Raw genomic sequence first — 27,668 nt, forward strand, 5'->3', positions numbered from 1 at the left:
CTTCAAGAAAGTGAACATTGAGATATGTCTTCGTCTTTACGTGCTTCAGTTACTTCTTATCCGAACTCATTTAATTGTGTGTTCACTTTAGTCTCTCAACCTTGCATTGTTCATATATGTTGTGCTCACCGTAGTTACACTTAGGCAAACCTTTATACCCCAAGCCTAAAAATATTGAAGAATATGTATAAAATTTATAGAAGAGATACATCCCCTTGAGTTTCATCTCGATCCTTTCAGTTGGTGAGTTGGTGAGTTGTTGAGCCGCATGAGATGTTAGATCTGCACACTCATGACATACGAAGCCACACGCGGCTGCGTGAAGCCGCGCGACCATTGGGCAGAGATGCGTCACGCATCTGGCTGTAAGTACAACGAGGCAACAAGAAGTCGACTGCTAGAGTTACCACATCTTGTTGGGTACTTTTGTGAATCTGAAAGTTACAAAAAATCGATAACTTTGGTAAAAGGTGCATCCATCATGCTACAAAAGTTCAACTCTAATTGTACGTCTCTCTGGTACCATTCACAGGCTGATTTGCATTTTTACTTTTCTGAATTGTGGATCAAATTTTGAAATGGCTAGATGCAGCGATTTTAAAAATAATTTGTGAGTGTCTTCCAAGCAAAACAAAGCTCCAATTCCAGGCACGACGACTCCACGGAAGCCTCTCCAGTGCCCGGCGAACACGTGACCACAGCCAATGAGACCCCTCCACGTCACCGCGCGGCCACAACTATAAACCTTCCCGTGCTCCCGACCCCATCGCCGGCGAGCAGACACCACGCCGCCGCCGCCGGCGCACGCACCCGACCTCCCCGACAGCTGCCCGTCCGCTTCCCACTTCACCTAACCCCAAGCCCTCCTCCCATGGACGTCCGCCGCAGGCCCGGGGCGGCGGCAGCCGATAGGCCGACGAAGTCGCGGCCGGCTGCTGCTGCCGCCGCTGCGCCGGCCGCGGCGCCGGGCGACCTGGTGCTCCGCCCGCCGAATCTTCGCGTGGTCCTCGCGGCGATGGCTCTCTTCCTCGCGCCCTTCTCGTACCTCGCGTTCGTGCACTACCCCCTGGCCGCCGATCTGCGGCGATCCATCCTAATCTGCGGGGCCATTAGCCTCGGCGGCTTCTTCGTCGTGCTCCGCCTCATCCCCGTCGCCGCCCGCTACCTCCTCCGCCGCGGGATGTTCGGCAAGGACATCAACAAGAAGGGCTTGCCCATGGGAGAGATCACAGTGTGAGTCACGAGTACAATTTTGATAACTTGCAGTCTGCTCTGTGCTTTTATAGATAGATAGATAGATAGAGGGGTGGGGTAGTTGTTGCATTGGTAGCTGCTACAATTCATGGTGGAAACTATGGAGTGCAAGAAGTGAATTCAGCTCAGTTGAAATCCATGCATTTGGTACTAGTAGACATCAATACTTCATAGTCTCATAGGCTAAACTAACTGTTTCTTACAGCTCGAAAGTAGAGGTCATGTTCGGATAGCTGATAGCAGCTAAGCGGAATTTCCTCGAGTGGCGGATACTTGCATTTGTTGGTGGGTGTTGACTCTGTTTGACAGATTGTCCAGTTTGGGGGAGTTAAGCAGTAAATATTTTCTATTTCCACCTAGTTTAATACGTACTAGTTTTATGTTCTTTGACTCTGATATGTTGCCAAGGAATGCCGTGCTTAAGTATTTCGGCCTACAGATAAGAGTTCATGCACCATTCCACCCCCTTGGGTTAAGTGTGAAAAATGATCTTGGAATCTAGAATACAGTCTTTCTTACTGGTCAAAGTTCTTACATACCTCTGAAGAAGATATACATCAAAGAAAGGACACAAAACATGTGTCACTAGGCATTTTTGAATTCTTTCTTTTGGGATATGTGATACTGATAGATGCAGTGCATGTATATACATCCCTCAGGATTCTATACAAAGTAGGCAAGCGAAACTGAATCATAGCATTATTTTAGAGAAGTGTGCACAAACTCATATCTGTACATTGAAGGTGCAATTCAAAAACAAAAATCAAAAGTACCCATTGTATGCCTTTCATATGAATTTGCTACATGATCTGGCTTGGTAATATAAAGCTGTGAATTGACATTCTTTGCAGTCTAAACATTTTACTTGTTTTGCAGGCCTGAGTCACTAGGCATTGTTGTTGGGATTGTATACCTGGTCATTGCTATTCTATTTCAACATTTCAACTTCACAGCGGATTCCATTGTATGTTTATGACTAGAAGTTGTCGTTTTTGGAATTCACAAATATATGTTATGCCCTGAATTTCATTTCCCCCCTTTTTTTCTTTCTGCAGTGGCTTGTTGAATATAATGCAGCATTAGCATCAGTCTGCTTTATGATTCTTCTTGGATTTATTGACGATGTTCTTGATATTCCATGGAGAGTGTATGTTCTTTTTCAGAGTGTTCAGTTTATTTCAATGGTGCAATTGCTATTACTTTCTTGATTATGATAAATTGGTTTTGGAATGACCTACATTGAACAGGAAACTGCTGCTGCCTACGATTGCAGCACTTCCTCTGCTTATGGCGTATGCTGGTGGTACTTCCATCATCATTCCAAAGCCTCTAGCATCCTATGTCGGAGTAGAAGTTCTGGAGTTAGGTATGTTTACAAACCGAAAATAAAGCGAATTTTGACACTGTAAATATTGAGTGGTTCCAAATATTGGTGTGATGGAAGCATTTATGCCTTTTAATTTTATCACTTGTTAGAGTGATCAAGTCCATCTTGTACATTGCTTGCTTCAAAATGTGTTTTGAAATCTCTCAGCAGAAATGAATGAACTGAGAGATCCATGTGCGCCAGTACTGCCGAGATGCATTTCTTTCGGTTTACTTATTTGCCTTTTGAATGCAATTTCTGCTGTTGACCAAATTCTCTGTGGACCGAGATGCACACACTAGATAATATAATACCAACACCAACCTTGTTTTCTTTGGCATGCAGGTTGGATGTACAAGCTCTTCATGCTTTTGTTAGCAGTTTTTTGTACAAATTCAATCAACATACATGCTGGCCTGAATGGTCTTGAAGTTGGGCAGACAGTTGTCATATCTGCTGCGGTATGAAGTACATGGCTCTTGAATTTTGTGCACCATTCGTCAACTGATGATTGTAGCATTTTCCAGGTTTTGATACATAATGTAATGCGCATAGGATCTTCTAAAGACCTTGAAACTCAGCAAGCTCATGCATTCTCTATTTATCTTGTCCTGCCTTTCCTGACCACTTCATTGGCTTTGCTGGGTTTTAACTGGTAAGGACCTTGAGAGGCATGCTACCTTGTTTTAAATAGAAGATGTTGGCCTTTTTACATGCATCACTTTGTATCTTGTCAGGTATCCTTCATCTGTTTTTGTTGGTGATACATACACCTATTTTGCTGGGATGACTTTAGCTGTGGTGGGTATTTTGGGACATTTCAGGTATACATCCTCAGTTATCTCCCGCAAGTTTCTCTATTATTATTCCAGCTTATTCTTTATTTGGCTGTTTGTGGTATGTAATTGTATGCAGTTAGCTGTCTGCTTTCTGTAGTCAAGTCTTCCTGACATCCTTGTTCTAGTGCATCTGCAGCAAAGTTCCCCCCTTTGTTTTGCATTTTTATTTACTCGAATGTACCATATTAGTAAAGTGAGTAAAAAATTTCCGGGAACTTTTAGGGTGGGTAGGAGAGTTATGAAAGGATTTGGCTGCACTCTGAGTGGACAATAGTTAGTAGAGTTTGGTAGGATTCAACATCCAGGCTTTAAACATTTTATATGTTGCTTGTTGACTGTTCATATCTTTGGCAATATATCTTGATATCCTAACTGTTTATCGTGGAAAACCATCTTGGCTGTGAACCCAAACTTTTCTCATGCCATCTAATACTTTTTGTGTGCACTTGTGTGATATTTATACTTTATAGTATATATACTAGTTGTCCATATAATTTGCTCTGCCCATTATTGATTAGTAACTGCAGCTGATAAAACTGTTTTCTGTTTGCAGTGAGACATTATTGCTCTTCTTTTTACCCCAGGTTCTTAATTTCTTGTGCTCAGTACCACAGGTTTGGAGAAACTGATTTCAATATTTACCTCCTCATTGGTACATTTAAACTTTTTAGTTGATTAGGTATATGGTTTGCTTACGCTTTAGATTTGTGTCTATTGTCTACAGCTCTTCCACTTCGTTCCTTGCCCAAGACATAGGTTGCCAAGGTACTGATTTGTTTCTGTTGGTACGGAACTGTTAATTGAACTTCTTGTAATATGGTTTTGAACTTTTAGTAAAATTCTATATTGTGCTTGCTGTAGGTTTGATACTCAAACAGGACTGCTGACAGGCACCAAAGATGGTAACCTTGTTAACATATTCCTTAGGTTGTTTGGGAAGTGCTCAGAGAAGTCCCTTTGCATAAGGCTTCTTATATTTCAGGTAAACTCAAAATGCATTCTTTGTGCGAACTTCATTTTCTTGTAATTCTTTCCTTGACTCGTGAAGGTGTCATGGACTAGTCGATTGCAAACACACTCCAATATTTTTCTAGCAGCAGTAAAAACTTAAAAAAGAACGATGCCAAGTTGTGATTGAACCAGAACCCAGCATAACCATTGAACCGTTGTTGACGCCTTAAACAATCCAAATTAGCTCACATGTCTATTTAACTACTCATTAGCTATGGTGTTTGGTGTCACGTTGCCGACACTTGATAAACTTGACTTAAAATGTACCAAATATGAAATATGCATAGTGTCTATGTGGTTGGATAGTGTTGAACGGAAGCTACTCCTAACGCTCAAGTTCTTTCACGGTAGATGCCCTACCTCTTTCTTTTGGTGCATATTTTGATCCAAGTTAAAAGTAACTAACTCCTCGTCTTCATGTGTGGCAGGCTGTGTCATGCCTATTCTGCTTTTGGCTGAGATACATGCTTACTGGATGGTACAAATGAATGATCACCTGAAACAGAACATCGCGTCGGTTTCCATGATACAGTCGAAATCTGTTCATCTGACGGCTGCTGCTCTCTCAGATATCCGTATACTAGCAGCAACCCTGAAAAAAGGGGTATAATACCAACACGAGTAACTGATCCAAGATACTATTCAGAATGTTACATGCGTTGCTGCTCCCCCATTCATCTAGTTTATCTGTAGCCTTTGATTTTTTTGGTCCACCTTTTCTCGTGTGCTAACAACAGAAGATTTGGTTACGAGGTTTTGCCTTTTTCGTACCAGAGTTCTAGAGATTTGTGATCATAGAAAAGCGATATACTGTATTTGTAACCATGTACAACGACTTGTATGGAAGTTCGCTTGCATTAGTTGTGTGAAGGCTTATGGCAGAGGATGAGCAATCAGTTATTGTTGTCAGGTAAGAAAAAATGTCCACGGGATACCAAGTTAGGATGGAAACAGGTGAATGAGAAGTGAAAAATATATTTCAAAGGTTCTAAAATTCTGGAGAAAAGAATACAGTACTGGATATCTAATTCCACATGTTTATATAACAGGTTTTACATCCTTCATGCCCTCTCGTCATCCTTATTGGACCATTGCCCGCTCCTCCTTGCAAATGACAAAGGTCCGCAGAGGTCAAAGCCCTTTCGCTTCGAAAACTTTTGGATCAAAATGCCCGGTTTTAAAGATGTAGTCCAGGGAGCTTGGAGCAACTTCTGGATCAAAATGCCCGGTTTTAAAGATGTAGTCTAGGGAGCTTGGAGCAACAATTCTGGTCATTCTGACCCATACCTCAACCTCTTTCACAAGCTCAAAGAAGCACGCAAAAAATTAAGGAAGTGGAGCAGGACGATGTTCGCACACTCGAAGGTGCAAATTCATATGGCCCTTGAAGTTATTCTCCGCCTGGATGTGGCTCAAGATCTTCGCCCCCCTTAGTGCCAGCGAGCGAGATCTTTGAAAGAGACTTAAGCAGAAAGTGGTAGGCCTTGCTGTTCTCGAGCGGGCGCGGAAAAGACAAAGCTCAAGAATTACGAGCTTGAAAGACGGTGATGCCAATACTCGTTTCTTCCACCTGCGCGTAAACCATAGACGAAGGAAGAACTTTATTCACCGCCTTAGGCACAACAACGGATGGGTTACTTCTCACGACCACAAGAAATCCATTATCCAAAACCACTTCACTGAGGTCATGAGACGCGGTCAGCCGCATAGCATCGACATCAACTGGGACAACATCCCGGTGCCGGCTTGCGATCTCACTGAGCTAGGAGCTTCCTTCACGGAGGAAGAGGTGAAAAAGGCGATTTTTGATCTCCCCAGTGACAAAGCACCAGGACCGGATGGCTACTCTGGGGCCTTCTTCAAAGCGTGTTGGGAGATCATAAAAGATGATGTTTTGCTTGCTGTCAATCACTTTACCAATCTACGCTCCACAAACTTAAACTGGCTCAACTCGGCGAACATTGCTCTCATCCCTAAGAAGGATGGTGCGGAATGCATCTCGGATTTCCGCCCCATTAGCCTCATCCACGCCATCGCGCAGATCTTTGCCAAGATGATGGCCAATCGTCTGGCCCCCCACATGCATGACCTTGTCTCCAACGCCCAGAGTGCATTCATCAAAAAGAGAAGCATCCATGGTAACTTTTTGTTCGTCGGGAACTTGGCAAGAAAGTTCCATCGCAACCGCTCCCCGACGCTCTTATTCAAACTAGACATCAAAAAGGCGTTTGATTCTGTACGTTGGGACTTCCTTATGGATCTGCTGAAACACCTCCGCTTTCCAGACAGATTTCATGACTGGGTTTCAGCTTTGCTCTCTACCGCCACTTCAAGGGTGTTGATCAATGGAGTTTTGGGTGATCCACTGAAGCATGGATGTGGCCTTCGCCAGGGGAACCCGCTTTCCCCTCTTCTCTTCGTCCTGGCTATCGATCCACTCCACCACCTCCTCTGCAAGGCCACGGCCCCACTACAAGAAATATGTCAACTTGTGACCACCACTATTGGTCACTGAAAGGTCATGGTTTTTCATTTGCGACCTTTTTGTGACCAAAAACAGAAGGTCAAAAGCTGAGGGTCGTAAACCGACTATAGCGACCTTCTCTGTGAGAAGGTCGTAGACGTTTACGACCAAAATATGCCTATTGTGGCGTTTTGGTCACTAGCAACCTCCCCAGGCCACGTAGGCATCCAGCGTGGCAAGCTGATGTGGCACAAGATTCAGCCCGATCCAATTCGATTTTCTACATGGGCCTAGCCCAACAATTCGGCCTTTTTACTGTATATTTTTTCCCTATTAATTTTCTCTAGCTACATGGGCCTGGCCCAACAATTTGGCCTTTTTATTTCATGGATCATGGCCTTTTTGTGATCTATTTCGTTTTTGGGCCTAAGCCTTTTTATTTACTTGGCCATCGCCTTTTTACAATTGATTCTTTTAGTAATTTTGTTCATTTTTCCTGAATTGTTTGATTTGTGGCCTTTTTAGGGCCCAAATAGTATATGTTTCATTTCCGACATATCAACAATAAAGTATCAACAATAAAGTAACCAATATTTTGGTCCAGAGAGCCCCAATCACACAAATTTTCATAAATGGCAATCAAAATGAGTATATTATATATATTACAATCATGCCATAGTTCACATCATCCAGGAATTTAGAACAACTACAAAAGTGCTGCTATGAAATACTATAACAGCCATTCACATCATCCAGGAACATATAATTAGCTACAAAGATGAAGTGTTCCCTTTTTCCAACTTCTTGAGCCTCTGTAAAAGACAGGAAATGATCATTATCATGGCTGTGAATTCAGAATGAAAGCAATATCCTCAAACATACAACAGCTAGGAAAAGAATATTGAACAAAATAATAAACAAATACACAAGTAGTTAGGGGTCGATCCTAATGCCAGCAAGCTCTAAGAAGACTCCAAGAAATTATTGGCTCACAATACAATCATGCTTTTGACAAGTGCGAGTCGTGCAAAAAACTTCACCACACCAAATTGCACCTAAACAATAATACCATTCTACTACCACAGCCATCCATTCAGCTAATAGCATGCAAAGTATCAATGTTCTGTTCTTATCAGCTTATTCTTATGCATAAAGCAACTAAGGAAACCAAAAGAGGAGCACTACTACTTGCAGATAACCAGAGTTCAACAAAGATACACGTATCATCAGTTTGCCAAACATGGCAGTGTTCGGTTCAGAAAGATGTAGTACACATGGCCAAACATAGATGCGTTCAGTTTCAGAAGAATCTGAAAGCCAGATCTCATCTGGAAGCCAAACTTGCATTGTTACAAACACATGGCAGAGATTAGTACAAGCACTTACTAATCAGGTCAGACTGAAGAAATCACTAGCAGCGGAAATGCATCATTCTAAATCTTCTCAGTTTGCAAAACAAGATTCAGCAAGCAATCAGCCATTATGAACAAGCAGTAGCACTACTTCTTGCAGACGCAACGCAAGGGCTCGGTTTACAAGAGTAAAAAAAAGACAGCATTAGTAAGATCATGCAGTACCACAACTGCAACATTTTCTAGATAGATAATCAATTTGCAAAAGCAACACATTCAGTTCTTACATCCAACCAGCCAACAAAGCGTTGGCAATCACTCAACACATGCACTACGGCTACCACTACTTTCAGATAGAGACAAACAGAGTCAACAACAACCATATATGCAGATCAACCAGAATTTTACCTGCCCCTGGTGGCGCTGGAGATGGATGCTTCTACTGCTGGCCTTCACTGCCCCTGATGATGATGCTCATGGACGGAAACCGCATCGCGTCAGGGAAGAGGATGGAAGGGAATGCAATGGAAGAAGAAATCAAAAAGGAGAGGAGAGGAGAGGGGGCTGACCGTTGGGGTTCTCCATGGCATCGGCGTCGGGGCAGCCTTCCCGTCCATGCCATGGTGGCCCGGAGCGCGAGCGACGATGACGTGCTGGATGGATTTGGTAGCGAGAGGAGACGAGGTGAGGAAGAGAGGATCTGGTAGGGATAGGAGACGAGGTGAGGAAGAGAGGGGACCAACCTTAGTCGCCGGAGACACGCCGACGACGCGGTGGACCAAACCCTATCCATGGGAGACGGTCGCGCGTGGCCGCTGGAGCACACGAGCACCGGATCTGGGCGAAGCGCGAGGCCGCCGTCGCCCTTCCCCACCGCGGGGCCGGGTGCGGGTCACCTCCCATGAAAGGACATGGATGGGACTCGGACGCGCTCGCGGTTGGTGGTGGCGACCATGTCCATGACGGCCAGTGAAGGGGTGGGTGGCGGCGAGGGGAGGGATCTGAGGTGGGGAGGGGAGAGGTGGGTGGCGGCGGTGAGGATCTGAGGTAGGAAGGGAGGGATGGGTGGCGTTGAGGGGAGGGATCTAGATCGGGAGCGATGATTCTGGCCGGAGGCGAGGGAGGAGTGGAGGGGGGAAGGGGAGGGTGCAGACGAGGGGAGAGGTGGGCGGCGGAAGGAAGGGAAGGACGGGGCGACGGCGGAGCGATGGTCGACGGGGAGAGGAGTGAGGCGGGTGGTCGACGGGAGCGAGGCGATGAGGAGCAGGCGCGCGGGCGCGAACGGCGGGAGCAGGTGGTCGTCCACGAAGGCGAGGAGGAGCGGCGGGATCGGCCATCGTAGGTGGCGGCAGCGGTCCAATGGAGGGAAAGGGGAGAGGGGTTAGGGTTTGGGCTGCGGGGAGATGAGTGGTGTGCGGGGGAGAGGAGGAGAGGGGGGAGGAGTGGTGTGCCCGTGAGGGGGAGGAGTGGGTGAGTGGTGGCATTTTGCTAATGACAGGTGGGCCCGCGAGGAATTAGGCCCACATGTCAGTGTCCTCAACGACATGTGGTGTAGGTGAGTGGAGCTGCTTTCGGGTGGGTGTGGGTGGGGAGAGGGTGAGGGGTGTGGGCCGTTGGATCTGGCAGGATCCGACGGTCTCTAATGCTTGATCCGCGTGACATGCCCATTGACCAATCAGAATGAAGTGCAGGCTTTGATGATGTTATGACCATCTAAAATGATCGTAGTCAATTTTCCATTTTTCGAGTGCGTGAAATGAGTTTTTTTAAGGACCTATCATTTATATGTTGCAAAATTGGACCAAACCAATTTTATAAAATACTAGAACATATTTAATGCACAATTGACAAAATGGTTGGGTGTCAAAAGTTTTGATCCACCTCTGGTGAAAAAGACAAATTCCCGCTGATTCAGCCGGAAGCGGGTCAAATTTGAACAGCAGCTGCCTCATAGTTTGCTTTTTATTTTTTCCAAAAATCATTTCTAGGTACATAAGTATCTATTTAATCAGAGAAACACCAAAAAAATTTCCAAGATTCAACCACTAGCTAGGAACGGTCATGCCCGCCGTTTTGACCGCATTTTGAAACAGGCATATAAAATTCAAAAAAAATCAAAAAATTGGAAAACCTTCGCATTGTCTCATTATATGTGACCAAGTTTCCAGGAAAAATAATAAACTTGTAATACGGTAATTATTTTAAAAAAGTGTTCTTAGAAATGAGCTATCATGCGTGAAGATTCATGGCTTTCTAGCCAAATGATCAATCTTATGGCCACGTTCATGGCATAGTTTGTTCAAACGATCTCATATCATGCACAAGGGGGCATCTTGGAATTCCAAACAATGTTGCCTAAGGGAGTTTTCATTTTCTTTTCACGGAAAATTCATTTTCCATTTTTCGAGTGCGTGAAATGAGTTTTTTTTGTGAAGGACCTACCATATATTTGTTGCAAAATTGGACCAAACCAATTTTATAAAATACTAGGCCATATTTAATGCATAATTGATAAAATGGTTGGGTGTCAAAAGTTTTGATCCACCTCTGGTGAAAAAGATAAATTCCCGCTGATTTAGTTGGAAGCGGGTCAAATTTGAACTGCAGCTGCCTCATAGTTTGCTTTTTATTTTTTCCAAAAATCATTTCTAGGTACATAAGTATCTATTTAATCAGAGAAACACCAAAAAAATTCCAAAATCCAACCACTAGCTAGGAACGGTCATGCCTGCCGTTTTGATCGCATTTTGAAACAGGCATATAAAATTCAAAAAAATCAAAAAATTGGAAAACCTTCACATTGTCTCATTATATGTGACCAAGTTTCGAGGAAAAATAATAAACTTGTAATACGGTAATTATTTTAAAAAAGTGTTCTCAGAAATGAGCTATCATGCGTGAAGATTCATGGTTTTCTAGGCAAATGATCAATCTTATGGTCACGTTCATGGCATAGTTTGTTCAAACGATCTCATATCGTGCACAAGGGGGCATCTTGGAATTCCAAACAATGTTTCCTAAGGGAGTTTTCATTTTCTTTTCACGGAAAATTCATTTTCCATTTTCCGAGTGCGTAAAATGAGTTTTTTTGTGAAGGACCTACCATATATTTGTTGCAAAATTGGACCAAACCAATTTTATAAAATACTAGGACATATTTAACGCACAATTGACAAAATTGTTGGGTGTCAAAAGTTTTGATCCACCTCTGGTGAAAAAGACAAATTCCCGCTAATTCAGTTGGAAGCGGGTCAAATTTGAACTGCAGCTGCCTCACAGTTTGCTATTTATTTTTTCAAAAAATCATTTATAGTTACATAAGTACCTATTTAATCAGAGAAACACCAGAAAAATTCCAAGATTCAACCACTAGCTAGGAACAGTCAAGCCCGCCGTTTTGACCACATTTTGAAACAGGCATATAAAATTCAAATAAAATCAAAAAATTGGAAAACCTTCGCATTGTCTCATTATATGTGACCAAGTTTCTAGAAAAAATAATAAACTTGTAATATGGTAATTATTTTAAAAAAGTGTTCTCAGAAATGAGCTATCATGCATGAAGATTCATGGCTTTCTAGCCAAATGATCAATCTTATGGCCATGTTCATGGCATAGTTTGTTCAAACGATCTCATATCGTGCACAAGGGGGCATCTTGGAATTCCAAACAATGTTGCCTAAGGGAGTTTTCATTTTTTTTCACGGAAAATTTCATTTTCCATTTTTCGAGTGCCTGAAATGAGTTTTTTTTGTGAAGGACCTACCATATATTTGTTGCAAAATTGGACCAAACCAATTTTATAAAATACTAGGCCATATTTAATGCACAATTGACAAAATGATTGGGTGTCAGAAGTTTTGATCCACCTTTGGTGAAAAAGACAAATTCCCGCTGATTCAGTTGGAAGCGGGTCAAATTTGAACTGCAGCTGCCTCACAGTTTGCTATTTATTTTTTCAAAAAATCATTTATAGTTACATAAGTACCTATTTAATCAGAGAAACACCAAAAAAATTCCAAGATTCAACCACTAGCTAGGAACGGTCAAGCCCGCCGTGTTGACCGCATTTTGAAACAGGCATATAAAATTCAAAGAAAAATCAAAAAATTGGAAAACCTTCGCATTGTCTCATTATATGTGACTAAGTTTCCAGGAAAAATAATAAACTTATAATATGGTAATTATTTTAAAAAAGTGTTCTCAGAAATGAGCTATCATGCGTGAAGATTCATGGCTTTCTAGCCAAATGATCAATCTTATGGCCACGTTCATGGCATAGTTTGTTCAAACGATCTCATATCGTGCACAAGGGGGCATCTTGGAATTCCAAACAATGTTGCCTAAGGGAGTTTTCATTTTCTTTTCACGGAAAATTCATTTTCCATTTTTTGAGTGCGTGAAATGAGTTTTTTTTGTGAAGGACCTACCATATATTTGTTGCAAAATTGGACCAAACCAATTTTATTAAATACTAGGCCATATTTAATGCACAATTGACAAAATGGTTGGGTGTCCAAAGTTTTGATCCATCTCTGGTGAAAAAGACAAATTCCCGCTGATTTAGTTGGAAGCGGGTCAAATTTGAACTACACCTGCCTCACAGTTTGCTATTTATTTTTTCAAAAAATCATTTATAGTTACAAATTACCTATTTAATCAGAGAAACACCAAAAAAATTCCAAGATTCAACCACTAGCTAGGAACGGTCAAGCCCGCCGTTTTGACGACATTTTTGAAACAGGCATATAAAATTTAAAAAAAAATCAAAAAATTGGAAAACCTTCGCATTGTCTCATTATATGTGACCAAGTTTCCAGGAAAAATAATAAACTTGTAATATGGTAATTATTTTAAAAAAGTGTTCTCAGAAATGAGCTATCATGCGTGAAGATTCATGGCTTTCTAGCCAAATGAACAATCTTATGGCCACGTTCATGGCATAGTTTGTTCAAACGATCTCATATCGTGCACAAGGGGGCATCCTGGAATTCCAAACAATGTTGCCTAAGGGAGTTTTCATTTTCTTTTCACGGAAAATTCATTTTCCATTTTTCGAGTGCTTGAAATGAGTTTTTTTTGTGAAGGACCTACCATATATTTGTTGCAAAATTGGACCAAACCAATTTTATAAAATACTAGGCCATATTTAATGCACAATTGACAAAATGGTTGGGTGTCAAAAGTTTTGATCCACCTCTGGTGAAAAAGACAAATTCCCGCTGATTCAGTTGGAAGCGGGTCAAATTTGAACTGCAGCTGCCTCACAGTTTGCTATTTATTTTTTCAAAAAATCATTTATAGTTACATAAGTACCTATTTAATCATAAATACATGGTTTGGTGGCGATACGTCGAGGTTTGGGCGCTGGCCGAGGCCCCCAACTCTAGAGCGCGTAAACTCGCATGCCCGCAGCATGGTCACCGCGTGGCCGTGGCGTTGCCATGTGTTCTTGGCAGCCTAGGCATGTCTATTGGGTTGGGCACTCCCCAGGTAGATGCTAGGAATAAAATTACAACATAACATTCTCACGAGGAGATCGATCGATGCTCAAATATGAATTAGCAGCCAAGTGTTTGATTAGCGGTACGGGAAATGTACATGGCTAATGGGCGTGAGTTTTGGCTGAGGATGATCAGTTACTAAGAATACCGTCTTCACAAATTTTCAGCTCAAAAGGAGGAGCGTAGGTGGTACTTGCTTTGCAAACTACCACACTGGACATAACTACAAATGTTGAAGCTCGGTTCAAAATAATGAATGGATTGAGCTGGCATTTGGTGGAGGATGGTTATTTGGGCATAGGAAAGCACTGTAGAAAATGGATACTATTTGGACATGCCAAAGTGGTACTTCCTTCACAAACTGCTGCTCCGAACAGAATAGGAAAATGAATATTGTTGAATTATTTTTGAACTAGGCAAGGAAGGTTTTTGACATATTTGATGAAGATATGATCCAAACAATTTATGAGAATTATTTGGGAATTTTTGGAATAACAAAAATATAGGTTGCTTCACAACCTAGGGTAAAAATTGACACATGGACATGACACATAGGCAAAACTGATGAGATGGCGCCTAGTCATCACAACCCACCATAATCTACAAGGCTATGACCATCTATATTGGTCATTAACAACTAGAAATAAGGCAGCGGACCAGCCCTGTTTGCTTTGTGACCATTTCGTGTAAGGAAATTATGACCTTTCTGACCAAAATGGTCGCAATGGTTTAGGGTTTGGAGCCCCCCGAACAGCTTTTGACCAATTGGTCTCAAATGGTCATAGATCTATGACCAATTCTTCCAGGGTCACTGACAGAAGGTCACTAGTTGACATATTTCTTGTAGTGCCCAAGGACAACTACACCCTCTGTGTGGTAGATCTTCACCTGTTCGGGCCTCGCTCTATGCCGACGATGCCGCCATCTTTGTGAAGCCCATTAAGGAAGACGTCTAATTCCTTGCTGCTACCCTGGCCTCTTTTGGAGAGGTGTCTGGCCTCGTCACTAATTGTGCCAAAAGTCTGGTTGCTCCCATCCGATGTGACAACATCAACCTTGACGATGTTCTTCATGATTTTCCGGCGGTGCGCGCCTCGTTCCCGATGCGCTACCTTGGGCTTCCGTTATCCGTCAAGCGCCTCAAGCGAATCCACTTCCAGTACCTTGAAGATAAAATTGCGGGCAAGCTCCCTCCCTGGCAGGGAAGACATGTGGCCTCTGCTGGCCGTGTGGTTCTTGTTAAGGCCATCCTAACTGCCATTGCTATCTACCATCTCAGGCCGCTCGACATCCCGGTGGAGGTCCTCAAGAAAATCAATAGTATTCGCCGTGCATATCTTTGGGCGGGCTCAGACAAGGTGTCTGGAGGAAAATGCAAGGTTAACTGGGAGCTCGTCTGTAAGCCCAAGGACAAGGGTGGGCTCGGAGTGCTTAACCTGGATAAGTTCGCCAAGGCTCTGCGGCTTCGATGGCTATGATTTGAATGGACTGACAAGAGCAAGCCATGGATAGGCATGGGGACGCCATGCACGGAGGATGATCGACACTTCTTTGCGGCTGCCACTACGGTCCTTGTTGGCAACGGACGAACGACGCAATTCTAGAACTCGTCGTGGCTCAATGGCTTGCGCCCCCATGACATCGCGCCGGACCTCTTCCACCTTTCTCGCAAGAAGAACTCATCGGTCCAGCAAGCCATGACCAACAACCCGTGGATCACTAATATTGATGGCACCAATGGTTTGTCCATCACGCATATCGAGTAGTTTGCTGACCTTTGGGAAAAATTATCAACGGCGACCCTTGAGGAAGATGTGGAAGACTCCATTACTTGGAAGTTCACTAAGGATGGGATTTATTCTGCTTCATCGGCATACAAGGCACAATTTGAAGGTCTCATATCCTCTGATCTTGTCAAGTCTGTGTGGAGGGCCTGGGCTCCCTCGAGGTGCAAATTCTTTGCTTGGCTCGTTCTTCAAAACAGAATATGGACATCAGACCGCTTGATCCGTCGTGGCTGGCCCAACTGCGGCTTGTGTCCCCTTTGTAAGAAAGCACAGGAGTCCGCTGCTCACCTACTATTCCAGTGCCTCTTCACATTGCGCATTTGGAACGACATTCTTCCGTGGCTTGGAATGCACCACATCTCTACTACTACATGGACGGTGAGCGCTTCGGTCAAAGAATGGTGGGACAGCAACCTTCAGATTCGTCTCGGCTCTCCCAAAGCCCTAGCCTCATTGATGATGCTCATCTCTTGGGAGGTTTGGACTGAGAGAAATGCTAGAGTCTTTCGCAACGTGGCGGTTCCATCGGTGGTCATCATCAACAACATCAAGCATGAGGCGTCGCTTTGGGCTTTGGCGGGTGCCAAGCACTTGAGTATTGTAATGCCGCGAGAGTAATTTTCATTTGTCTGCCGCTTGCGGCTTCTGTCTAAAACCTTCTCCCTTATTTAATGAAATGGCAAGTCTTTTGCCTCGTTTCAAAAAATAATAATAACCGGTTTTACTATTTAGACACTACCACTTTGATCAGTTGATTTCGCTTGAGAGGTGATAGGTTGAGCTTGAGATTGGGACGCCAGGACCGAGGCGGGGATTGTCGCAGTTGGTTAGACGGAGCACGAGCTCGAGACAGGGTGCCGCGACATTCTCGGTGAGGGCATGGACGGGAACTCGCAGGGAGGCGATCTAACCGCTTGTTTTTGATCCAATGGCTTAGAACCGTTCGTCCCGTCCCAAACTAGATTGTACATGATCTATAGTTTTATGTCTCCCAGAGAAAAACACCCGCCAGTAAAAACAACAACAGGATCTGTCACAAACATGACACCTAGTGGGTCAAGGGTTAGAGAGAGGAAAGGGGATTGGAGGTGAGAGCTGCGCCAATTTCCCCGCCGTCCACCGTTTCTGGAGCTCCCTCGCCAGGCCGTCTCCGTCGAAGCCTTCTTACGAGGCCTGAGTGGGCCTGAGAATAGATGGCCGAATAAGCAGTTCATCTCCGAGCTGCTACAATTCAAAACTGAAGCAATCGAGAAGCTCCTCTCAATCAAAGTAGTAGATTACAACAATAGATCGAGTCCTTCTAGTTATCATTCTTCGAGTTGCCACTTGCCAGCGGAGGCGGGATCCAAGCCGTTGTATATCCAGCCAGGCCATCTCCCCCGTGACATCGCAAAACCTCTCCCCCGGGCCATCCCCATGAAGATCGTCCTGCTCGGCTAGATGCACGACATGTCGAACAAAATTTTGTTTAGTTTTTCCTCGTAGATGAGGTTAAGGCTGTTGTCGACGTCCATTAGGACCCTAGATAGGTGAAACCCGTCAATCACGGGTCTAAGACGAGTGCGGTGACCCCTCTGTTACCGATTCCCGCAAGGGTATCTTGGTGATCAAATGTAATCAGGATTTTTGACCATGAGTCCATGTACACATCATTGAAATCGGATGGGTATTGTCCTTGAGTATGGTAATTTTCCCACCAGGGCAGTGCCCATCGTCGTCATCATACGAGTCGGGTTTTTCGCAACACATATTTTCTGCTATGTTACCTAACGGAAGACCCAACATTCTCTGTGTATGTGGGTGGCTGGTCGTCCCGGCGCTGCAGGGTGTATGGCGCATGACTGGTTGAGGATTTTTTCCAGCCATGATCTATTATCGTTCTTGGCGTTTCGATACTTTTTCTGGGCGCCGGCAATGGCAAGGGTGGTCGTGGATGACCTTTATCAATAGCTAGTATGTAGGTACAACGTATCAATTTTTTGTTGCATCGTAGAGATAGTTTACAATGGATGTGGTTGTATGAATTTAAGGTAGCTAAATGAGGTACTACCTGAATTTAAGATCACTGTCTACAGAAATGACGTATATAACGTATCTGGCTGTAGATGCTCTTACGGCTTCGAGATCTCAAAACAGTGTCTCACGTTATGATTGATTTGAGCCTGGCACGACGTGCTGGCTACATCAGACCCTGAGTTTAGTACTTAGAATATCATTCTAAGTAATATGCCTTGAGTCTACAGCTCTCGATGAACTGGTTTCGTCTTAAGAGATCTAACCATTTACGAACAGTTTGCATGAGACCCTTACTTTATTGATGTTATTATAATGACAGTTCAGTAACTCTTACTATTGTGAAATATAAAAAAAAAAACCTTTTCTTTTAAAAAAACTTATCCAAATGATAAGTGTCACACATTAGGTGCATGGCACTTCTGTCGTGACGTTTTTCGATGATAACTCCAGTCAATCAAGGATTGCACTTTCCAATGACACACTACATGTTTCTATCAAAAATAAACTAAAGCACAAAAATTGACATGCTTGATAATTTGTCATTCTCGAATAACTAAATGCCGTAAAAAAGTTTGAAGTTAGAGCAACTCCAATGGGGCAACCAATTTCGTCCGCCGCCGTCCGTTTGGGTCGGCGCGGACACAAAAAGCGGCCCAATGCACCGACCCAAACATACATGTGTCCGTTTGGCGTTCGCATGGCGACCCATTTCCGGTCCATTTTTGAGCCAGAATTGCGTCCGCGCGGACGGGAGAAGGATGCGCGCGCGCGCCTACTCCTCTCCCCGGGCCTGCCCGTCGGTGGCAGCCACCACCATTCCCCCCCATTTTCCCAAAAACACTCCTGTCCACGCGCGCTCGCTCCCACCCCAAACAGCCATGGACGATGCCATGGACCTCGACGCCACCGCCGGCCTCGCCTCCCTCGCCTCGTCCGGCGCCGCCGGCTCTGCCGGGAAAGGCAAGCCTCGTGCCCCACGCAAGGCGGCCGCCACGACCAAGCCAAAGAAGGCGCTGACGCCCGAACAGCGGGCACGCGAGTCGGCCAAGAGGAAGGGCCGGAGACACGCCGCGGACGCGAGGGATGAGGCCGCCGCTCAGGCAGCCGTCATCGCTGCTGCGCAGCAGGAGGTTACCAACGCCCGCGTCGCGGTGGCAACGAGGGAGACGCTCTACTTGCTAGGGTTAAACCCTAGCCAGCACGGCCTCGTCCAAGCTGCCGTCGCCGCGGCCAGCACCGGCTCGTCGGCGTTTTCGAGGATGGTGCTGCCCGACTCTGTTGGAAATATGGCCTAGAGGCAATAATAAAATGGTTATTATTATATTTCCTTGTTCATGATAATTGTCTATTATTCATGCTATAATTGTATTAACATGAAACCGTAATACATGTGTGAATACATAGACCACAACATGTCCCTAGTGAGCCTTTAGTTGACTAGCTCGTTGATCAACAGATGGCCATGGTTTCCCGACTATGGACATTGGATATCTTGATAACGGGATCACATCATTAGGAGAATGATGTGATGGACAAGACCCAATCCTAAGCATAGCACAAGATCGTGTATTTCATTTGCTAAAGCTATTCTAATGTCAAGTATCATTTCCTTAGACCATGAGATTGTGCAACTCCTGGATACCGTAGGAATGCTTTGGGTGTACCAAACGTCACAACATAACTGGGTGACTATAAAGGTGCACTACAGGTATCTCCGAAAGTGTCTGTTGGGTTGGCACGAATCAAGACTGGAATTTGTCACTCCGTATGACAGAGAGGTATCTCTAGGCCCACTCGGTAATGCATCATCATAATAAGCTCAATGTGACTAAGTAGTTGGGCACGGGATCATGCATTACGGAACGAGTAAAGTGACTTGCCGGTAACGAGATTGAATGAGGTATTGGGATACCGATGATCGAATCTCGGGCAAGTAACGTACCGATTGACAAAGGGAATTGTATATGGGATTGCTTGAATCCTCGACATCGTGGTTCATCTGATGAGATCATCGTGGAACATGTGGGAGCCAACACAGGTATCCAGATCCCGCAATTAGTTATTGGTCGGAGAGATGTCTCGGTCATGTCTGCATGATTCCCGAACCCATAGGGTCTACACACTTAAGGTTCGATGACGCTAGGGTTATAGGGAAGATTTGTATGTGATTACCGAATGTTGTTCGGAGTCCTGGATGAGATCCCGGACATCACGAGGAGTTCTGGAATGGTCCGGAGGTGAAGATTTATATATGTGAAGTCATCATACGGTCATCAGAAGTGTTCGGGGGTTTACCGGTATTGTACCGGGACCACCGGAGGGGTTCCGGGGTCCACCGGGAGGGTCCACCTTCCCCGGAGGGCCTTATGGGCTGTATGTGGAAGGGAACCAGCCCCTAAGTGGGGTGGGTGCCATCCCCCCTAGGGCCCATGTGCCTACGATTTGGGGGGACCCTAAAGGGGGCGCCGCCCTTGGCTTGGGGGGCAAGCCCCCTCCCCTTGGCCGTCGGTCCTGATACGTCTCCGTCGTATCTATAATTTTTGATTGTTCCATGCCAATATTCTTCAACTTTCATATACTTTTGGCAACTTTTTATACTATTTTTGGGACTAACATATTGATCCAGTGCCCAATGCGAGTTCCTGTTTGTTGCATATTTTATGTTTCACAGAAAACCAATATCAAACGGAGTCCAAATGGGATAAAAACGGATGGAGAATTATTTTGGAATATTTGGGATTTTCCGGTGGAAGAATCCACGTGAAATGGTGTTCGAGGTGGCCACGAGACAGGGGGGCGCGCCCACACCCCCTGGGTGCGCCCAGCACTCTCGTGGGCCACCCTTAAGGCGGTTGATGCCCTTATTTTTCCACAATAAAGCTAATTTTATGTGAAAAATCTGGGCGAAAGATTCACCCCAATCGGAGTTACGGATCTCCAGATATAAAGGAAACGGTGAAGGGGCAGAATCTGAGAACGCGGAAACAGAGAGATAGATCCAATCTCGGAGGGGCTCTCGCCCCTCCCACGCCATGGGAGCCAAAGACCAGAGGGGAAACCCTTCTCCCATCTAGGGAGGAGGTCAAGGAAGAAGAAGAAGAAGGGGGGCCCTCTCCCCCTTGCTTCCGGTGGCGCCAGAGCGCTGCCGGGGGCCATCATCATCACCGCGATCTTCACCAACACCGCCGTAATCTTCACCAACATCTCCATCACCTTCCCCCTTCTATATTCAACGGTCCACTCTCCCGCGTCCCGCTGTACCCTCTACTTGAACATGGTGCTTTATGCTTCATATTATTATCCAATGATGTGTTGCCATCCTATGATGTCTGAGTAGATCTTCGTTGTCCTATCGGTGATTGATGAATTGCTATGATTGGTTTGAGTTGCATGTTTTATTATTGGTGTTGTCCTATGGTGCCCTCCGTGTCGCGCAAGCGTGAGGGATCCCCGTTGTAGGGTTTGCAATATGCTTATGATTTGCTTATGGTGGGTGGCATGAGTGAACAGAAGCATAGACCCGAGTAAGTAGGTTGTTTGCGTATGGGATAAAAGGGACTTGATACTTTAATGCTATGGTTGGGTTTTACCTTAATGATCTTTAGTAGTTGCGGATGCTTGCTAGAGTTCCAATCATAAGTGCATACTAGATCATTGATGGACGCGTTGTTGCACCCGTCTATTTTTATGATAGAAGGACATGATTTTCAAATATGTGGATACATGAAAAAATATAGTGAAGGATAGTAGGTTAGGACTTTTTTTCTTGGGTCTGATGGGCTTAGAGTTGAACATTAAAGCCGTTGTTGCGTATGAGCAGTTCACACTGCAGTGTGACATTACATGCTACTCCCTCCGTTCCAAATTAGATGACCCAATTTTTTATTAAAGTTAGTACAAAATTGAGTCATCTATTTTGGAACAGAGGGAGTAGGTATGATTGATCAGAGTGCTATGTTTGATAATAGCTGGGGTTGCAATAATATATGCACATATCCAAGAGGTGTTTTATAAAAGCAAGAAATTGATCCCTTATCAGGGTAGTCCAGGAAATTGTTGCAAATATGTTAGGACCATTTGAATATATAAGACATGGGAATAAAAGGGCAGCCCGGTGCATGTAGCTCCCGCTTGCGCAGGGTCGGGGAAGGGTCCGACCACTTTGGGTCTATAGTACGGAGCCTTTCCCTACATTTCTGTAAGAGGCTGTTTCCAGGACTTGAACCCGTGACCTCATGGTGACAAGGCAGCAGCTTTACCACTGCGCCAAGGCTCCCCTTCATATAAGACATGGGAATGATGTGATAAAATAACATGGCAAAAAATTTAACCATGCTATGAGTAAAAAAAACATGGAGAAGAATGAACATGAAGTCACATGAACAAGTAGCACATAATCAAATTTTGTATTGCCTGAGAAGAGCACACCAGTTCAATACATTTAGAAAAGAACAATTAATCCGCGGAAATGGATAGGAATGTGTTCATGGTATAGTTGTTTGAGCCCTATATTTTTATTTCCATGCATCATGGAGAGTTATGCCCTCTGATGCACAGGATTTCCTAAACAAAACTATAAGTAAACTTGGATCTGTCTTGAGACATCGAAACTGAAGTTGTACTTAAATGACAGAGTGAGACAAAATAAGAAGGACAAAGAAGTGAACATGAGGATATTGGATGCTCTCCAACTTTCAACTTAGATGTGAATTCAGGTTGATTGGGAGTTCTGGGACGGCTGGACACAGGCACCACAACACAGGGAGTCATGTGCACAAAGGGGAGGGCTGCGGTGAGCTGCCGATCTCAAAAATCCCATACCAAGCTCAAAGATCACAATCGACCACCGCCAGCACGGACATCACATGTATGTATAATTTTTGGAATGAGAGGATGTCAGGACAATGTAATTGCTTGGGCAAGAATGAATCATACAACTGAAATGAAATATAGAGAAAACTACCCAAGCATCATGCTAAAGGATGTTGTGCAGTATATCCCGACGAGAGTGCTTGCAGTAGACCATGTCTTAGACCATGCAGTACTGCAGTAGGGAGAAATCCGTACTGTTTTGCAAAACAGGTTGAAAAACACCACGTTTTGTACGGTTGTACATGGCTTCAGGCAACTTTTTTTATCCCAAGAAGTTGCCCGAGGTGAAACTTTACCCTTGTGAAGAGCACAAAGTGCTTACATATGGTACCGAGATGTTTATCTTCCTTAAGCTTCACAATCATCTTAAAATGCTAAGTGCTATGTGTACATACAACCCCTGTATTTTAAGACTGTCTAAATGCACCACAAAAGTTTAGAGTAAAGGGAATCCCTATTGTCACAACAATTCATGGTCAAACAAAAATCTTGAACCAAATCAGTGTTTGTTTTTCAAGTACTCTGCCATTAAACTTAATTACCAAGCATTTGAGAGAATATTGATTCATGGTCGGGATGGGTATTGATCTAGACCATATGGTACTCGACTTGCTTTAACATTGCTACATCATATATGCCTCTTGACAGCAACTTCATAAACACACCTGCACAAGTACCTGCTTAAAAATTTCTTCAAATTCAGTAAGCATGGCTAAAATTCACTATGCATGTCATATAATTGAAAATCAACAGTTAGAGGCTTTGGAATTATATGTCAGTTTGTTGTTTAATACCATGATAAACAGAAGGAGTGACTCCATGTGCCATCACTATATGAATACGACGGATACTAAACTGACCTTTAACCATTGGAGATGCAATGGGGAACCCAACCCAGCAAAAAGTTCGAACTCGTCACCTCAGAGCACATGTCTTCAGTTGGGAGTGGAAAAACATCATCAATAAATAAAAATTATATACTTGATGGAGGAAGAACTTGAGAAGAACTAATTGAAGAACACAGATCAAACAACAACAACACGCGTGGAGTAAACAAAGAGCAAGGATCGACATGGTAACTGACATGCAATTATTTGTGTATTTTGATTATTTCAAACAATCATAGAGACTGAAATTATATCATACGAATAAAAGGTACATAGTACAACACACATATATTAGGCATAATTAAAGGGGGCAAAAGAGCACACTATACTGACCTGCCTGTTAGACACTGGATACCGATAGTTTCAACTGGAAGAACGAAAGAAACCAATCAGTACTTAGCTCAAATTTGTCCTTGTAGAGAACCTGCAATCATTTGAAATTCTAAATTGGACAGATAACACATCTGTATATGTAGACAGCAATTGAGAATTGGAACCAACGCATCACCTTTAACCCAGCTGAAGCAGTCTGACCTGTGTTTCTTTAATACAAAGAATAGTATGAGGGAGAATTGGAACAATTGGAGACCTAAGCATCACCATCGCTTTTGTGCTGGAAAATCGTTTCCGGGTGAGCATAATGGGAAAGGAGTAGCGGTAAGGTTGGTATTATATAGGTTGCATGAATTGAATGAAAAATATGAATCGCCAATGGAAACTGGCCTGCCCTGAGCTAAGACAGACATTAATGGCCAATAAAACTATCAATCAATCATCCTTGGCGATTGAACTTCATGGCTATTCGTTGTCGCACACCTCCTTCCATGTTGTGGAACCGAATGGATCAAGGAGCCGCTGTCCGTCGCGTCCGTGCAACAGAACGGACTGAGTAGGCTATATCTGTCACGTCGGTAGAAACCCAGCACAGTTCCCATGGCAGTCGAAGCCCCCTCATCGGTTGGCACCCAGGTCGGAGGCGCCGCCACGGTTGGGGCGAACGAAAGCAGGCTGCGAGAGAAAGAGACCAGTGTCACGGGCGTTCAGTGTTTTAGGGTTCACCACTTTTGCGCTGTGCGGGGTCGTTATATAGGCCCAGTAGGCCCAAATGAATGTCGGATGCCCAAAAAACCATCGGAGCAGCGGCCCGAGAAGGTTAGCGCTGTGATGAAGCCTGTACACATGATTTGGGTTAGATTAAGAGCAGATCGGACGGTAAGGAAGCCTAAAAGTGACTATCCAACGGCTAGAAATTCTAATGGCCTGAGAGGGCTGGAAAAGTGCTCAGTTATAATGTATCTAAATGATCCAAGTAGAGAAAGTATGCTAGCTTATGCCTCTCCCTCAAATATAATTGCAATAGTGATTACCGGTCTAGTAATGCAGTCAATTGCTTAGGGACAATTCCACAACTCCTACCACCACTTTTCCACACTCGTTATTTTACTTTATTGCTTCTTTATCTAAACAACCCCTAGCTTTTATTTACGTGCTCTTTATTATCTTGCAAACCTATCCAACAACACCTACAAAGTACTTCTAGTTTCATACTTGTTCTAGGTAAAGCGAACGTCAAGCGTGCGTAGAGTTGTATCGGTGGTCAATAGAACTTGAGCGAATATTTGTTCTACCTTTAGCTCCTCGTTAGGTTCGACACTCTTATTTATCGAAAACTGTTGCGATCCCCTACACTTGTGGGTTATCAAGACCTTTTTCTGGCGCCGTTACCGGGGAGTCATAGCATGGGGTGAATATTCTCGCGTGTGCTTGTTTGCTTTATCACTAAGTAATTTTTATTTGTTGTTCTAAGTTGTTCTCTATCTTTAGTTATGGATATGGAACACAAAATACCAAAAAATTAGGTGTACTTTCTACTCATGTAGATGGGGTAACTCCTAAACCCCCCGATTCTCATTATGTGAAAGATATTATGTACTACTTTGATAATCCTGAGAAAACCCCATTCAACTTTATAATGGGAGACACGTTTGATCAACGTGAATACTTTAGGGATTATCGCCCGACACAAAAGGGGAAACCATTATGGGATCAATTTATTATGTTGCGTTGGTATGCTCGTCAACTATGCGTGATGCATGATTATACTTGTTGCTCTAGGATGAAGGCTCCACACCTTCCCTTTTCATGCAAATTCAATGATAATGGAACCTTAGCTTCTTATGCTAATGGTAGATATGATTACTATGATGTGGAACAAATAGAAGAATTTGTTGCTTTTATGGGTGCTTATGAGATTGAATCTATGTTTAAAGCATTTGACGATTTTGATGATTCAGTTTATAGACCAGAAAATCTTGCTATACTTAGATAGTGCTATGAAAATTATGAATACAATTACTATATTAATGCATTTATTGAGAAAGTCTCTGCTGTCCAAGAAGAGACTAATATTTTGCATGAAGCTATGGAAGAAGAAATTGATGAAATTGTGAGCTCATTGGATGAAAAAGATGACGAGGAGAGCGAAGAACAAAAGGAGGAAGAGCGGATTGATCACCTGTGCCCACCTTCTAATGAGAGTAACTCTTCAACTCATACATTGTTTAATTCCCCTTCGTGCTTACCAAAGGATGATTGCTATGATGATTGCTATGATCCCGTTGATTCTCTTGAAATATCCCCTTTTGATGATGATTGCTATGCTTGTGGCCAAGATGCCAATATGAATTATGCTTATGGAGATGAACTTGCTATAGTTCCTTATGTTAAACATGAAATTGTTGCTATTGCCCCCACGCATGATAGTCCTATTATCATTTTGAATTCTCCCAACTACACTATATTGGAGAAGTTTGTGCTTATTAAGGATTATATTGATGGGTTGCCTTTTACCATTGCACATGATGATTTTGATAGATATAATATGCATGTGATTGCTGCTCCTACTTGCAATTATTATGAGAGAGGAACTACATCTCCGCCTCTTTATGTTTCCAACACGATAAAATTGCAAGAAACTGTTTATACTATGCATTGGCCTTTACTATGTGTGCATGAATTGTTTTTTTATGACATGCCAATGCATAGGAAGAGAGTTAGACTTCTTTGTTGCATGATATATGTTACTTTGTGCTCACTACTAAATCACAAATCATTGTTAATTAAAATTGGCTTTGATATACCTTGGGATCCGGGTGGATCCATTACTTGAGCACTATATGCCTAGCTTAATGGCTTTAAAGAAAGCACTGCCAGGGAGACAACCCGGAAGTTTTAGAGAGTCATTTATTTCTGTTGAGTGCTTTTATATAGTTTAAAAACAAAAAAATTAAGAGGGGAACCGAAAAACTTTTCAAAAAAGAAAGTGAAAGTGAGAGAGACAAGCATTGTTGAAGTGGGAGCTAGCCTTGAACTTTGTTCATGCTCACGGAAACTTTATGAATCTTGATTACAGAAACTTTTCATAAAAAATAACTATCCCCTTGTACAATTCCATTCTATTATAAAAATAATGTGCCAAGGTTTGCCTTTAGGATGTTTACAATGCTTGTTGGTTTGTACGGTGCAGGACAGAAACTTTGGCTGTAGTGCTCGATTTTACATTTTTAACTAGAAAGTCAGACGGTTCTGATTACTTTTGCACTGACTTTCTGTATAACTTGTTTATTTTTACTAATTTTGGTATAATTTTTGGGGTACCAGAAGTATGGTGGATGTTCAGATTGCTACAGACTGTTCTGTTTTTGATAGATTCTGTTTTTGATGCATAGTTTGCTTGTTTTGATGAATCTACCAATTTATATCAGTGGATTAAGCCATGGAAAAGCTTTATTACAGTAGACACAATGCAAAAATAAGATATGAATTGGTTTTCTACAGTACTTAGAGTGGTGATTTGCTTTATTATACTAACGGATCTTACCAAGTTTTCTATTGAAGTTTTGTGTGGATGAAGTGTCTAATCGAGGAGGTCTCGATATGAGGAAAAGGAAGAGAGGCAAGAGCTCAAGCTTGGGGATGCCCAAGGCACCCCAAGTAAATATTCAAGGAGACTCAAGCGTCTAAGCTTGGGGATGCCCCGGAAGGCATCCCCTCTTTCTTCAACAAGTATCGGTATGTTTTCGGATTCGTTTCATTCATGCATTATGTGCAAGTCTTGGAGCGTCTTTTGCATTTAGTTTTCATTTTTCTTTTATGCACCATGCTGGTATGAGATAGTACTTGGTTGATTTATAGAATTCTCATTGCACTTCATTTAAATCTTTTGAGTATGGCTTTATAGAATGCTTCATGTGCTTCACGTATATCGTTTGAAGTTTGGATTGCCTGTTTCTCTTCACATAGAAAACCGCCATTTG

General features: G+C 43.3%; 1 protein-coding gene across 1 annotated transcript; it reads left to right on the top strand.

The window, feature by feature from the left end:
• Nucleotides 1-684: 684 nt before the first annotated feature.
• Nucleotides 685-5,340, top strand: LOC123043846 (UDP-N-acetylglucosamine--dolichyl-phosphate N-acetylglucosaminephosphotransferase). The gene is made up of 11 exons (XM_044466438.1): nucleotides 685-1,233; nucleotides 2,131-2,218; nucleotides 2,310-2,401; nucleotides 2,502-2,620; nucleotides 2,966-3,081; nucleotides 3,148-3,275; nucleotides 3,358-3,444; nucleotides 4,013-4,073; nucleotides 4,184-4,224; nucleotides 4,321-4,441; nucleotides 4,899-5,340. Exons 1-11 carry the CDS (start codon nucleotides 872-874, stop codon nucleotides 4,956-4,958), a joined length of 1,275 nt encoding a protein of 424 aa, XP_044322373.1. The 5' UTR covers nucleotides 685-871; the 3' UTR covers nucleotides 4,959-5,340.
• The last annotated feature ends 22,328 nt before the right edge of the window (nucleotides 5,341-27,668 follow it).

Source organism: Triticum aestivum, chromosome 2B (genome assembly GCF_018294505.1).
Source record: "Triticum aestivum cultivar Chinese Spring chromosome 2B, IWGSC CS RefSeq v2.1, whole genome shotgun sequence".
In the NCBI taxonomy this organism is placed as follows: Eukaryota; Viridiplantae; Streptophyta; class Magnoliopsida; order Poales; family Poaceae; genus Triticum; species Triticum aestivum.